At 30.6% G+C, this 16324-nt stretch overlaps 1 protein-coding gene across 1 annotated transcript; it reads left to right on the top strand.

Moving 5' to 3' along the window:
* The first annotated feature begins 1090 nt into the window (after positions 1-1090).
* Positions 1091-2920, top strand: LOC111036193. Its single transcript, XM_022318126.1, has 3 exons — positions 1091-1604; positions 1821-2668; positions 2810-2920. The coding sequence occupies exons 1-3, from the start codon at positions 1091-1093 to the stop codon at positions 2918-2920; spliced, it is 1473 nt and encodes a 490-aa protein (XP_022173818.1).
* The last annotated feature ends 13404 nt before the right edge of the window (positions 2921-16324 follow it).

Consider the following 16324-nt stretch of genomic DNA (forward strand, 5'->3'; position numbering starts at 1 on the left):
AAAAAGATGTACAAAATTTTGTATCGTCATGTCAATCATGCCAGAGAAATAAAACCCTCAATAAAACCGTCAAACAACCCATGGTTATAACAACTACATCTTCCAAACCATTTGAACGTATATTCTTAGATATTGTTGGACCAATTACCAAGTCAAAAAGGGGAAATAATTATATATTGACACTACAAGACGATTTAACGAAGTTTTCTGCTGCATATCCGTTAGTGTCTCATGACGCAAAATCGGTATCGAGAGCATTCGTTGAAGGTTTTGTATGCCAACATGGAATACCGGAGTCAATCTTAACAGATTGTGGTACAGAATTTATGGGTAAAATATTTGCTGCCTGTTGTAAGTTACTGCAGATAGATAAACTGCAAACGACACCATACCATCCACAATCTAATGGTGGACTTGAAAGGTCACATCAAACGTTAGCCGCTTATCTTCGACATTATGTCGATAAACATCTTGATGACTGGGATGACTATGTTCCGTATGCAATGTTTGTATACAACACGACAATACATACAACAACCAAACACCAACCATACGAATTAATATATGGATTCCCTGCCTCAATACCACATACATTAAGTAGAACTCCTCAACCTAGATACAACTACGATGATTATGTCTTCGAGTTGAAACAAAAACTTCAAGAGTCACACAAACAAGCTCGAGAAAACATATTATTAAGTAAAGAAAAATCCAAAGAAACATATGACCAAAATCGACATGAAATTAACTTCAATGTAGGAGATCGAGTTTGGATAAAAAATCACCAACCAAAAGGCAAATTAAGTCCTAAATGGCTTGGACCGTATTTGGTTACTCAATTAGAAGACAATGAAAATGTCATAATACAAAAAGAACGAAAAGAAGTGAAAATACACATAAACGAACTTAAAGTGTGTTCTCCATAAAAAAAAAAAAAGGATAATGTAATAATATTCCGTATTATTAATTTAAGTAAAAAAAAAAAAAAAATTTAATAATAATAATAATAATAATATAATATAAATAATATATTTCACATATTAACTTGTAGTCAAATAATACACAATGGTGTTTCAGAATAATATGTATGATGGAATCTCTTATTAAAACAGAACCCTTGTACAACATCTCGTATGCAAAAGAATCACCAGGAATCTACTTCGATTACATCTCCGACATGCATACTACAGCTGCAAATTGGGAGATAGCAATATATTTAAATGTATCCATTTATCAGGCACATTATTTACAAATCAAACATTTCCAGAATGAAACTCTAGAACTTTGCAATAAAGCGACCGAAAGTTTTTCAAATGAATGCACTTTCTTATGCTTAAAAAAGAAATTTTATACAGCTGAAATTTGTTCGTTGTTTAAGAATACATCAGAAAAAGTTTTGAACGAATTTGAATTTGAGACTAACAAATTAGTCCAAATAATTGAAGAACAAGATCATTCAAAACATAAACGTGATGTAACTAATAGTATAAAAGAAATGATATATACTCTGTTCGGGTCTATAAAAATGGACGATGTTTATAAATTATACTCGAATATTAGAACAATGATAAAAAGTGGACAGAAATTTCAAAATTTAGCAGAAAGTAAATTAATAATTACTCCTGCGAATACTAATGATGCAATAATGATAAATAAACCAACTATAGACGCAACGACGGAAATACAAAATAACATAAGACAAATTCGCCGGTTTATTTTATCAGAAAGAGAAGAGTTTAGTGATGAAAATATAAAAATTATATTGGAAAATCAAATTTTAAATCTAAAATTAATATATAACCAATATGCTTTGGAAATAGGGAAAATTATTCAAATCTTACATTCGGCTATGTATGGGAAGTTACACCCTTTAGTAATATCATCAAATCAATTATTAGATGAAATTAAATTGATAAAATTGAATCTTTCACCTGACTTAAATATTCCTGTAAAATTAGATGTATCTGGTATGTCTGAACTGTATAGAATAATGCAAACTACAATCGTTAAAAGTGATGATTTAATTATATTCATCAATACTATTCCCTTAGTATTAAGTAACATGTATAAACTATATAATGTTCTACCAAACCCAGTATATTTAGAAAATAATAGATTTATGTTCATACAACCTAGGTTTAAGTTTATAGCCATAACTATTGATCAGGAATATTTTATTAACTTAAGCGAAAACGATGTTAGTTTGTGTACTGATACAAACCGTTTTAAAATTTGTAAAAACTTTTTAGCCAAAAGGGTAGTGACATCAAACGAGTGTGAAATAAATTTAATTTCTTATTCAGATATAACAGAATTAACAGATTTTTGTAAAATAAAATACACTTCATTTAAACATGGGATTTTTCATAAGCTTATGTCATCAAATTCGTGGATTTTCACAGTAACAAACCAAAATTTGGTTTTAACGTGTTACAATAAAGATTCAATTACAGAAGTAATTACTGGATCAGGAATATTATCACTAAGCGAACAATGTTCTGCAATTTCAGGAGGTTATCGCATGATTCCGTTTAGAACAATTTATTCAGAATTAAAATCAGACTTCATACCAACTATGAATTTAACTAAATATGTACATAATGTTAACACAATAAAAGAATTCGTATCCCCAGAAATTGTATTTTCAAAATATAAAGATGATAATGAAGTCACTATCCCAAAAGATAATTTAGATTATAAACAATCTTCAATTTATATAAATTATTATATTATTGGTTTAATAATACTATGTTGTTTATTAATAATTATTCTGTTAATTATCATAATAAGAAAAATATTTAATTTTAAGAAAATTAAAAATGTCAATGTAAACCAACCGAGTTCGACGGAACCAAATGAACAAAATAAAGTAGAACTTAAAATAAGAAAAGGAAAATCATTACCCAAAATAATTGTTTAAAAATAGGATAATGATCTTCCGTCTAACCCGGGGGGTGTTATATGCCCACCACTATAGAGACTATAGAGACGCTTGTTTTACATAATATAATAACGCCTGTATGTAGGCGTCTTATCGCAGATATGTGCTTATGCGCGACAAGACTATAGTATCGGTCCTGTCGGCAATTTAGTCTTGAACCCGACTCATTCGAGTTAAGTAGTGTGCTTGTAGTATAAATTATATTTCTTAAAACTAATAAAGTATAATATTCTCATTTAAATCTAAAACGTGTGTTCTTTTTATTAATAATCTATTAAACAACATTTGACTATCACCCGCTACACAGAGAACGGTTTTCAACAAATTGACGTCTACGGATACAACCAGAGACGCAATATAAAATATAACACAACACCACAGGCATATGCGGTGGCGTTCATAACAAGTGTCAGCCACTAACGTGAGTAATATTTTACCTCCATGTACATTATATTATGACATTCGCTCATAAAATGCTTACTTTTGGAGCTCCAATAATAATTATTATTTGTTATCATCTACATCGTGTTGTTGCGTTTTACGTATAATGTGTGTACCCGCTACCGAGTAGCGATATGCTGATATGACAATAATTTTTTTTTTTTTGTGGTATCAAGAACCAGAGGGGGGACCGCGTTAGCATTACTTCCCCTAGTTAGCATTACTTCCCCTAATAATATGACAATAATATCGCACTGGGTTATGTACAATATATCCACACAAAACTATTTTTAAACATTTCTTTTCTACAAGTTTTTTCGTTATTTTAAACTGTTTTTTTAATTATATTGTTGCTTCGTAATTTCATTTTGTGAACAATTTCAAATAAGGATTACACATCTACCTACACAAAAATGCGGTGATTTAAACGCATAAAGTACATTAAACATTTTCAACCCGGTCAATAAATATTATGGTTTGTTTGATAAAATAAAAATTATCGATTAAGATGATTAGTTTATCAATTATGCCGCCGCCCAAAAACAATATGTAGGTACTTCAAGCAGTTATTAAACACGCGTATGTAATTTAAGGGGCGGCGGTCAGTGGATCCATATCATAGTATTATTGTTTAAACAACTGATTATTAATTATTAGTAATATTCTATATACAACGCGTGTCGTTCTGTATAGAATAAACGTCGAGTGTAAGTTTTGTGCCCGCGCGTGTATATGTGTATGTATAAATACCTACTCAACGCCTGCAGTATCTAAGCGTTTAAGAACTATTATACATAAACAGTTTATAACAATAACAAACACAGTAATAATGTGCACTGATCACGATACACACTGCCATCGTACGGCTATAATAGCCTGTATTGTATAATAATAATATATAAAGGACACAGCGAGTGATAGCTTTATATAAACATTAGAAAACAATTAATCTAATATGCGATGCGCACGACCAAATTTAATAAAATATTGTACACTAATGGGCAATGGCCAGTGTTTGTTGAATTATGATAATATACAATTATAATATATCTCTATATAGTGGTATAATTACTCAATGATACAATAACAGTGTATCGAGAGAGCACGTCTAGCCGCATTTCAAATGATTAGAAATGCAATTGTAGAGCGACATGACAATACAGTTGTATTAAAAATGCTCGTTCCAGAACACTAAATTGCATTTGCAAGCTGCAGATGTCTGCTTAATATTTTTTTTTTTAAATAACAGGTTACTCGCATACACCCATCCGCCCACTCACCCCGCACACCTACCTCTTCTGGAGACACCAATTCAAGCCGTAGTATGTATTATCATCGTTTTAGACATCAGCTCACACAAAGTAAAAGATAAAATATACATTTTGGAGTCTTGGGATCTATATGGAAGCAGGATACTGCAGAGTTATTCATGCTATGTGGTAGTTGCATCGCGAATATAGGCGAATATTTTCATAATATTTTATATCAGACAATCAGAATATAGTCTGTACGCCTCCGGTCGGAATAATATTAAATTCAACACTGTTGATAAATTCATGATTTTATGGTATAGCTGGCTATGTAGGTATACGGTATTAATTTAAAACGAAGTATTCTAATTAGGTTGTTTAGTTTGTACACATATATTATTATAAAACAGAGTTGTATATAATATTAAATAGTTAGGCGCGCATAGTTGAAAAAACCGATTAACTAAGTAAGCAAATTGCTTTTAAACCTGACATAATCGAAATGTCTTGGTTTAGTTTATTGCCAACCTTGAAGATCATTTGGATGGAAATATCAGACCTAATTGCAAATTTTTAATATCAATATTTGCATTTCATATGCTTTAATTGAAAACCTATTACATGTTATAAAACATAAATACTATAATGTATTATAGTACTAATTATATATTAATTATAATACTAATACCTACAGCATAGTATTTTTATTGTAATGCAATAATTAAACTAAAAAAAAAACATCAATGAACAAATTAAGTCGAATAGATAAATTATTAATAAAAAAATGATGAATATAATACAATACAACACCTATCTGAATTCTTGATACTGTATCGAGTACGGTTGTGCTTTTGGCTCTCTAAAAGTTCGAAAATAATTTAAAGTAATTCGTCAACTTGTTACCAACGATTTGTTTTATGCTGCATAACATGTTTATGTGTTGTAAAGGCTCATTGACTCTGTTAAGCGTTTGTGAAATGATAGGAGTTAAATATATTATATGTTTTTCCTTGCATTTTTTACTTGTGTCAACCAAGTCACGCTAAAAGTCCTTAATGCCAACAATAATATACGAATGAACGTTGTGAACAGACTTTGCCATTGTGTAGTTTTAATTTCAAGAACAATAAACATACCTAATAAATAACTTGTTTTTTGTTCAATAATAATTTATACAGACAATTTACAATTATAAGTGTTCATTATATTATTATTATATTACATTTTCGTGTTAAGAACTTGAAATTAACCTTGAAAAAATTAGCCACGTCAACCTTCGTGCCATGTCATTTCCCGCAAAAATTTTAAAAAGTCAACCATGGCGTTAAACGTAGGTAGTGTTCTGTGTTATTGTTATCATCGAAATATAAAATGAATTAAAACCAATGTTGTATTTCCTATTAATATGTTCAATTTAACTTATACTTATACTAAAACTATGATCAACGTTTAAATGAAGTTTGTCACTTAATTTATAATCGCGAGTTTATAATAATAACAATAAAAAAAAAAATAACAATGAACTTGGCTTGAAAAGTACATTGATACAGCAGATTAACCAACTACCTACCTACCTATTACTACGGAATAATAATTATAATTGTCAAGGTTATGCGTTTATAATAAACCACGATGTTCGCAATTTAATCCATTTTATTTTTAAGAAATTTCAGCTAGTTGTAAATTAGTCGCTCGGTGGTTTTTTTTATTTTTATTACCGTTCACGAGACGAAATTTTAATTATTTTATCTATCCAACCTATTATTGTTCAAACAATCAGAGCTAGCTTCATTTTAAATTGTAATACTATAGCAGTATTTTATACGTGTGCAGCTGTACGCCCAATACCTATAATTATATGATGTATTAACTATCAATCCTAAGTATGTGATCAAAATGTATATTTGAGAGCTGAAGACATAAATTATTACACAATTAGTTATAACCAATAACTGTCATAAAGGTTATCCCTTATGAACGTACCTACATATTGTATAAAGTTTAATACAAAAAATGACTGCAGATATATTGTGATTAATAACTAGGTAATAAACTAATAACTAATATTTATTAAATAGAATTATATTCAATAATATTGATATCTAGTTGTATTAAATAATTTAATGTGATATTGCAAAAATTCTTAATAATCATTCTCAAAGTACATATTTTATTGACCGTTAGAAACTTAACGTCTCAACTTGACATCTAAGTGTATATCAAATTAACAGTATCTAGTTTTTAATACCCTCTAAGACGCCTGAAGTAAAAATTTGAAAGAATGGTGTAGAGACTTGTTAAATCAACATTATTTGATTAATAAACATGGATAAGAAGAAAATTGGAAGTGTCACCAATGGCCATGGGTAGTTTCTTTCACCAAGCTGTTCGATGCACAATTTCACTCTGTTCATCCTTTTATTGTACTTGCAGGTAATTACAGTTTGTGTATTTAAAGTTTAAAATAAAATGTTATCTAATATACTTTAATAGTTGAAGATATAGGTTTATGATAATGTAAGTATAGACATTTTTATTTTTGTTTTTTAATGTATAATTAGTACTAACATAAATATGTAAACAAAATATGTACCAAGATTATCACAAAAATAGTTATCTTATTAATCATATAGAATTATAGTTAGTTATCTCTTATTAATGTACTAAAAAAAAATAATTTATAAAAATTAATAGTTCACCAATATATTTTAATTGAATCTACGATTAGGAATAAATAATATATACATGTATAAATTTAAATATGTATTGGAAGAACATTAAATCTCGAAAAAAAAAATGGAGTACTTAGTTTCTAATAATATTTTGGAGGTTTAGTAGTTACAGTAATCACTATTTTCAGGGACCTTTTTTAAGATTATTTATAAAATATTTGAGTAAATACATTTCCTAACTATATATAAATACACGAGATGGTCGACTTATAATTTATTTGTAATATTTGTCTAATTCTATTAACATATTAAAGAAGTAAGAACTATGAGGATTTCCTGAAATATAACTTAGAACTTTATTCCATAATGAAGGATAAACAAAATTATCGAAAATCATTCCCATTTTACTACTACAATAATATTATGAGTACCAGACGTCCTCTCTGAAGCCCTCCATCCAGACAATATAAATATCACAATGTCATTATTATAATTAAGACTAATTTAATAAATCATTTGCAACTACTACACTAGTATCAATGTTTTTTAAGAAAATATAATGTAAACCTGTAAAATTATTGCAGCCAATGGCCTTAGATGCCTTAGAGGCTATTATAAGAAAAAAAAATATTATGTCAAATGTCTTACTTTAGTAAGTACCTATATTTTATCAAACAAAAACTCAATCTTTCTCTTTTTAAACTATTATAGTTGTCGAAGAATACAAAATATTATACACAACAGTATAAATTATAGTATTATAGATACAGCAGTGTTGTTGTGTATTGTGATTATTTCGCTAAAATCGTATATGTAGTAATTACTAATTATTAAATTGCACTCCATTAGTTAGCGTTTAAATAATGAACTATATTATATAATGTGGTATTTCGTTCGCCAATAAAATATATTATTATGTACAATGGAAAGTCATTGAATTTCATACTACAACGCTCATGTATAGTGTTGACAAAATATTCGACCGAAATTCGAATTTGGGAGCACTATTAACACATAAATACCAACCTATAGATACATTATATTGAAGTATTCAACTGCAACTGTTCCCACAGACGACATGGCACACACATATCCACCACGATAATGTACCGTTGTTGAATGGGGCATTTTTTTCTCACAAATATATACGATATACACATATTATTATAATATATATATATATATGTATTATACGTATATAAGAAAATATGAATCTTATTTCGAAAACAGGTGAAGTGGACGACGACGACATATGCCAGAATGCCACCCAATTGGCGAAATTCTTTTTTGGAACACACGATTTTAATACATAATATATAACATACGAGCGTGATGTTTGTGTGAGTGTGTGTTTGTGACCAGAGCTATGTCGTGGGGCCTAGACGCATTTTTCCCGAGATCGTGTTCGAGTGCCACTCGCCCGGATTACGCCGAACGATGATGGTTCTTTAATATACATCACCGACAAAAGGTCCCGCGGTAGATCCTTCGGGAAAAACCGTGTTATTGTTGTCCCCTCGCCCACGTCCGACGAATTCCTGCGTCCCTATTCATTCCCAAGGACGCCGACCTACATTATAAAGATTGTTATGTACCTGTGCGATATAGGTAATGTTATGTGTCGGGATACAACAGTCGTGGGTGTTATTTTTTTCGAATCAATGGGAAACGTTGCTGTGCACAAGACTAATTTATACGATTTTCGATTTCTTGAAATTTTCACACGTTTCGTTACGACAGTAGGTAGGTAGGTATAATTCAAAATCAATACAATTTACGTTCTTTTACAAAACGACCACTGCCGGGAGAGAGAACAAAAAAGTTACGACCAAAAACGTGATTTCTAGTCATAAATAACACGGTTTGCCTACCTACCTACCTACCAATACAGATAGAAATACATCATTACAAACGATAAGTCACGGTTATTAGTATTATTATTCAATGATATACAAACAAGTTCCATTCATATTGGCTTATTGTATTATGTTATATATGATATGCGATAACTTTGTTATTTCTTAAACTTGAGTAATACCATATTTATATGTATATATTTTGTGATATTCATGTATAATATATTTATATACTTTTGTAACATACATTAACATACGTCTTAAGTTCTAAGTTGACAAAGACTTATATATAATATTTAATTTTATTCAGTAATCCAACAAAAAATTTACAAAATGTTGGCATCTAATTTTTAATATCTGCCAAATTTAACAAAGACACCTAAGGATAAGTCCATGTTTACTCGTCAAATAATATCTGTGCCAAATTTAAGGTTCAAATGCATTTCCGGCACCATGTTGGTGCAAACATTAAACTCGTTAAGCCAAGTTTCAGAATTTAGTCTGATAAAAATATTTTAACAAGTACATTATCTATTTAAAAAATGAATATTATCTTTTGATTTGTGTTTAATAACTAAGATTATTTATATCAACAAAAGATTTAATTTTTATTTTTTTAAATTAAAAAAAAATACGCTTGATAACATAGTATGAACCTATGGAAATTTTAAAATTAAATGAAAACTGCAAAATATACTTTTCCTAGTTTGGTTTTATTTAGAATAATATGCGAATCATTTTAAATAACAGTAATAATAATTATAGTATTTAATCGTTTTAAATAAAATTGAATAGATTTTCGTGAGAGGTTCTAAAAAAAAATGTTTAATTAAACTTTATAACTAAATATTATTGGCAGTATAATAAATGTATATGGGTACAAGCGTATTAATGTATATGTTACTGCTACTGTAATGTCATAACCGTTATAAAAAGCAATAAATAAGCCAATAGTAAATAATGATGTCTTCATACGATGCTAAAATAAATTTATGTGTAAGCTCCTATGTGTATAATAAAATATTATTCCTTTATAACATACTTACATTCTTATAATTATATTATAAAATGTATTGTGTGGTGTATATACAGATCAATGATTGTGAATGGTAAAATTGAAAATATAAATCATACTAATAAAAATATATAGAGAGTTGTTAAAGAGCAATAATTTATGCATACAAACTGGGCTTCACATAAATTAGAGTGAATATATCTATTGCGAGACTTAAAGGTAGTATTGTTTATCTAGGGCACCTTTTATTGATATTTTAAATATGAAGCAAGTTATAACGCCATTTTAAGACTGTATTTTTTTTTAAATTTAAAATGATTACAAATTGCTTTAAAATTAAATTAACAATAAAAGCCTCCAGTGGAATACCCAGCATAATAATTGTACTATTAAAATATTACATCAATACAGGCCTATAGATCAATTCACTCTAATTTAAAAAAAAAGTAAAGTGGATTATTGTGAATGTTAAATTTGTTACATGTACAACGGAGACATCACGTCACGAGAGTTGGACTCCCGTGGCAACTTTTTTTTTTCAAATGAGAACCAATACCAGTTTTACCGTAAATTATTAAGTCGATTTTGTACTTATAAATGTAAATAATTGACAATATAATATAAATGGTAGCTATTTATACATTTAAATTAAAACAATTACGCAACTTGTGGTCGGAGTGTGAAGGGTGAAATTTGTCCACGAAGAGACCAATAAGGAACAAATATGAGGGTTACAGCTCCTCCCCCCCCCAAAAAAAAAAAATAATAAAAATTGGTCTTAGCGTATATGTATACACGATAGATAAACATGCGTGTACAAAGTACAAATCACTGTGTGCACATAAAACAGTGTGGGACAAAGGTTATGTCGACATACGCCCCTGAAGCAGTATAGTGATGATGATCCACTGGCGGAACGAAGAATACGAGAAAAAAAAAACGGTAAAATAATTAAAACAATTATTTTACGACATGTGGCGGCTTCGTGGTGTTTACGTGCCGCGGGCTGTAATAATGGAACCGGGTAGTCATTCAAAGTTGTATAGTGGCGGCACATCTCGGACGGCGTTGTGTCTATAAATAAGTCGGCGGCGGCGCGGCGTCGGCGGCGGAGACGCGTGCTAGGCCGCCTCCGATATACCGTGGTATATATACCAACACAATATCATACAAGTACGTAATATTCTATGTACACAGATGTAAAATATTATATTTTTATGCGTATATACCCATTATTGCGTCCTGCGAAATGCGCGTGGACTAAGGTTACTGTAATCAGTAGTGGGTACCTACCTAGCACACGGACCGCAATTCGGAAAGTCCCTAAACAGTCTATAGTTTGAGAAGCCCCAGGGCACCGCTGAGTCTTGTGCCAAAATTGTTCAAATACATGACGTATTTAAGTACATATTACTATCCGATTCTCATTGTAAATAAAATTACAACTATACTTCCTAGCCAGCCGCTGCGGTGTCTCCGTCGAATAACTATCAACATCATAGTCTACGAAATTATTTGCTTTTCGTCTGCAGCGAATAATATATATGAGATGACGCTCGTGGACTGCAGCTGCAGATGTAGAACGGAGCGTGTACTATTCGAGTTATAGTCGTTCGTCCTTGAGCCAAAAAAAAATTTGATTCTTCTATATACTGATATAATTAATATTATGTATATAATACATATATACCTACATATAAGACTTTATGATTTTTTAGTGCTGTGTATGTGTGCGTATACGACACTATAATACGACGACGGCATCACGTTTTTTTAGTGTACTTGGCACTCGAGTGTTTCTATCCGCAATACCTCTCGAACAATAATCTGCTGCTCTCCGTTCGAATAACCGCGATCAATCGTCGATATTCCACATTTATTTATCAAAAGAAGAGAAAAAACCATCTGTTCACTATCAACTTGTACAGCCGAAACGTATACGATCCAAAATAAATTTAATTTCAAAAGTACAACGTGAACCCGAGCTAGACATTAGTGCAGCGACCACAACTGTATACAGGCCAAATAAATTATAACCCAAGGACCGTTACTCGCATTATATATAATAAATATATAATATTTGTTTATTTATATAAGTTTTCGTGAGTCGTGGTAGACAGTATCGTGTAATAACAGTTAACGCGAAATAAATATTTATTTATTTATAGTTAACTATATAACTCTGTAAGTGATGTGCAGTGTGCACATTGTTATTAGGAAGAGCTTGTTATTATTATTATTATAATGTATACATATTTTCAAAACAGTATTAGATTCTGAGCGGAGCGATGAATGTATTGATTTTACAATGACGTGTGTTTTTTTTTTTTTTGTGTCCGTCATCATCACGTTTGAGAAAGTAAAAGTACTTCAATTTTCTTCAACTGCAACTTTTCTGGTAGGAAAGTGAATCTAGTTCGTGTATTTGGGAGATCAAAATTTAAAATTTCCAAAAATTTTCAAAAGCGACAGAATAAACAAACAGAAAATTAAGAAAAAACAAGAATTTTTAAACAAAATCAGTTTTCGAACAAATTGATTTTAGTTTTTAGTGAAACTCTAAAAAAAAAATGACCCTAGATACATGAAATTTTTACTGAATGTTGGTGTTGGTATATTCTATACACCATACATTTTGACAAAATACTTTAAAATCCCCAACATTTGAAATTATTGTTAGACATTCATAAAAATGTTTCTTTACATACCCACGATTTGAAAATTAAATACAATATTCCTTATAAGTTTGTCTCCTTAATCAAATAAAAAATTCTACCGGAAAGTCAAATTAAATTTTTACTAACAATTGAAGTTGAAATTTTTACAATGGGTATTCAAAAGATTTGTCATGTAGCGATTTTCTTACACCATATGTTTTTTATCAATTCATAAACTTGAAAACATTTTCAAAATATTTGACTTGTTTTAAGCTGTTTACAGAAATTTTTTTTTTTATAAATGTCAATTAAATTGTAATGGTCGTGTTCAAAAGCATGAACATTTATTACAAAACTCTTGATATATTGTAACAATAGCGGTTAAAAAAAATTTAATATACATATGCAAGTTTTTGTTTTATGAACATAAAAAGTTAAAGCAAGCTCAATTTTTGACAACATTTATGAATTTGAAAATTGAAAAATGATTTTGCAGTTAAAATTGTATTATAATGTATGTTCAACTTTTATACCTAAAGTTTGAACATTTAAAACAAGGTTCTACGTAAGTAGTTAATTCTGTAACCAAAAAATCTAAAAATAAACATAAACATAGCTTTTTTAATAGTTACCTTAAGTTCAAATTTAGACGAAATTACATATCAAAACAAAAAATAACGATTTTAGTCATTTTTTTTGTAATTCGGTTCCAAAACAGCAAAATCATACGAAGGAATATGTGATCTTTTTCCAGCATCACTGATGATTTAAGAATAATATTAATTCAACTTACCGGCTACCGTATTGATAACAAGTAATAACAATATAAAATATTCTAGACTGATATACCGTCTCCGATCAGAATCGTTTTTCGTATACTTATGATATTATATCATTTAATTTAAATTTAATACCACCCATAACAGAGACCTTCTAGACACCTAATGTACAGTAAAGTGACATCCACTTACCTTTTTTTTCTTTTTATATTGATGATCAGAAAAGTATCTTTAATTAAATTTATGTAAATGTACAAAATTAGCATGTCTAAACATCATCCGTCACTAATGTAGGTACCACCACGGTCAATTCAGCTTTAAAGTGTTTATAGTTTAAAAAAACATTAAATATAAAATGCGTCAACTTGTGCAACCCCCGGATATGTTGACATTTCTATTTGGAGTAGGTTGACATAAACTATTATAAACCTAGATAATAAATTGAAATACCCATAATTCATACACATTTTGTATTACCTATTTAAACATTAAATAATAATATTTACTTGGAAAAATTTATTAAAAAAACGATATAAATATATCGTTAGATTAACCTCTTTATTTAAAACAAATGTATAACAGTTGTAAACTTGTAAATGTTAAATAACAAACTAAGTAATATTAAATCAAGCATTTTCAAAACTTAATTTTAACAATATTTAAAAGTTATTACAATTTAAAAATTGTCTATAACAGATTAATATATTTGATATAAGTGGGCACATTGTGTATTTGAGTACATGATATAATTATTTGTACTACAAAAGAGTATTAGAGCAATCTGACAGATAACTTTGAGGAGGGCATACAAATAAACTACTCACAAATTATTTAGGCAAATTGCTCGAACGTGTGAGATGGAGACAAATGATTTTTGGGTGAAGATGCCTATAATATACACCAAATGCTTCCAATGTCCATGTTATCATACAGTGTATGAAATACAACAAGCCACAAATCTGACACGAGTTTCTTGGTTCATCAACTTCCTGTAACATCGGGAATTGGACTTATGATTAAAATTATTATGTTTGATAATCGTCTACCAACCGTGACTTACTGTACCAACTACCTAGTACCTTACATTCAATCCACATATTGTGTGCTATACTCGAGTGACATTCAATAACGAATCTGTGTCCTTTCAGTCTTTCATTCTCGGACGGGAGTACAATAATAATTTTACTTATACCGTAACAATAATCGTAAGGAAAAATAATAAAAAAAAAAAAAACAATAAAACGCGTCGTCTCTAATTGGCCCGCTGCCAAAAAATAGAATATTTTTCCCTCGAAATTCTCGCACATCACGCACACGGCGCGTCACGCTCGCTACTCAAACTTACCCACTCGTCCGCCCCCTCCCCCCCCCATCATAATCGTAGTTACCCACACAAACGCACACGCATTATGGTCATATTATTATTTTTTTATGGTGGCAAAGTTTCACGACGACAACAACGGTTATTGTCTGCGAGCGTGTGTGAGAAAGCATTCGAGATCTAAATTTGTATCGTATGAGTCGGTGTGCGTATGCTGTAGACGCGCAGTCAATAAACGACGACGACGAATCCGGCAGACCGACGACGACGACGACGACGATTCCTTAGAGCATTGACTCTTGGTGCCCGAGGAAAAGGGTCGGGGTGGGCGAAGAAGGGTTAAGAAGTTTGCTCTGCGATCTCCTCCTCGTCGGATGACGGAGAGGAGGAGAATGATGATGGGCCGGTGCAGACGGAGGAAGAGCGGTGGGTGTTTCTTGGCACGACGTTCCGACGCTATTTCAAGATCACCGCGCGACGAAGAAGACGACAACGACGGACTGCGTTCGCCGCGACTGAAATATTATATATATATATATACGACTGTTGTATGTGTATTATAGTGTTATACATATAATATTATTATTATACTATAGCAGTTATTAAACGAAACCGTCACAAATATATATATACATGTGTGTGTGTGATCGTTTCCCGCCACCGCTGGTCTTATATATATATATTATGATAGATTGTAATAAAAACTCATAAGTCCCGCGTGATTATTATATTATAAATCGTGTCGTATATCACGGCCGGCGGAGGGGCGCCTCGAGACGGATTCCTCGAAGTTCTAAAATTTTAACAGTTTAGTCACGTGATTTTATGACGACGGCGACGGTTCCGAATGTCTTTTTGCAGTTTTTCAGTCTGGTCTCACAACCTCCTCCGTCGTCAGCACCCTCCTCCACTACTATCCTGGTAATAATATACTGGTATAACATAAATATATACGCCACTATATAGTTGCAGCACTTAAACGACCTATAAATGTTTATAATGTTCGTATTATTTATTATAAAAGTACATACGCTGCCCCCTGGTATTGAGCTTTTACTATATAATATTATTATTTTATGTGTGTAGCGGCAGAGACCTCGTGATTTATAATATCCCAAAATTATCTTGCTGCGACAGAGGCCTTATGACTTAATTGAGACCTAATTATATTTATACTATATATTATAAGGAATATCTAGGCATTTTCAATAGAGGAGGGAGATGTTACGAGTAAAAAAACACGTCATTAAAATGAATCGCAGTGGTAGTACTAAAGGCACTCATAAGTGGATTAATGGGAATATGAAGGAAACAAAATTAAAGCCCTTTACCTGGGCACGCCACTGTACATACCTAAAGTTAATATTTCTTATACCCTCGCAATAAAAAAAA

The sequence above is a fragment of the Myzus persicae genome, unplaced genomic scaffold, assembly GCF_001856785.1.
Source record: "Myzus persicae strain clone G006 unplaced genomic scaffold, MPER_G0061.0, whole genome shotgun sequence".
NCBI classification, from domain to species: Eukaryota; Metazoa; Arthropoda; class Insecta; order Hemiptera; family Aphididae; genus Myzus; species Myzus persicae.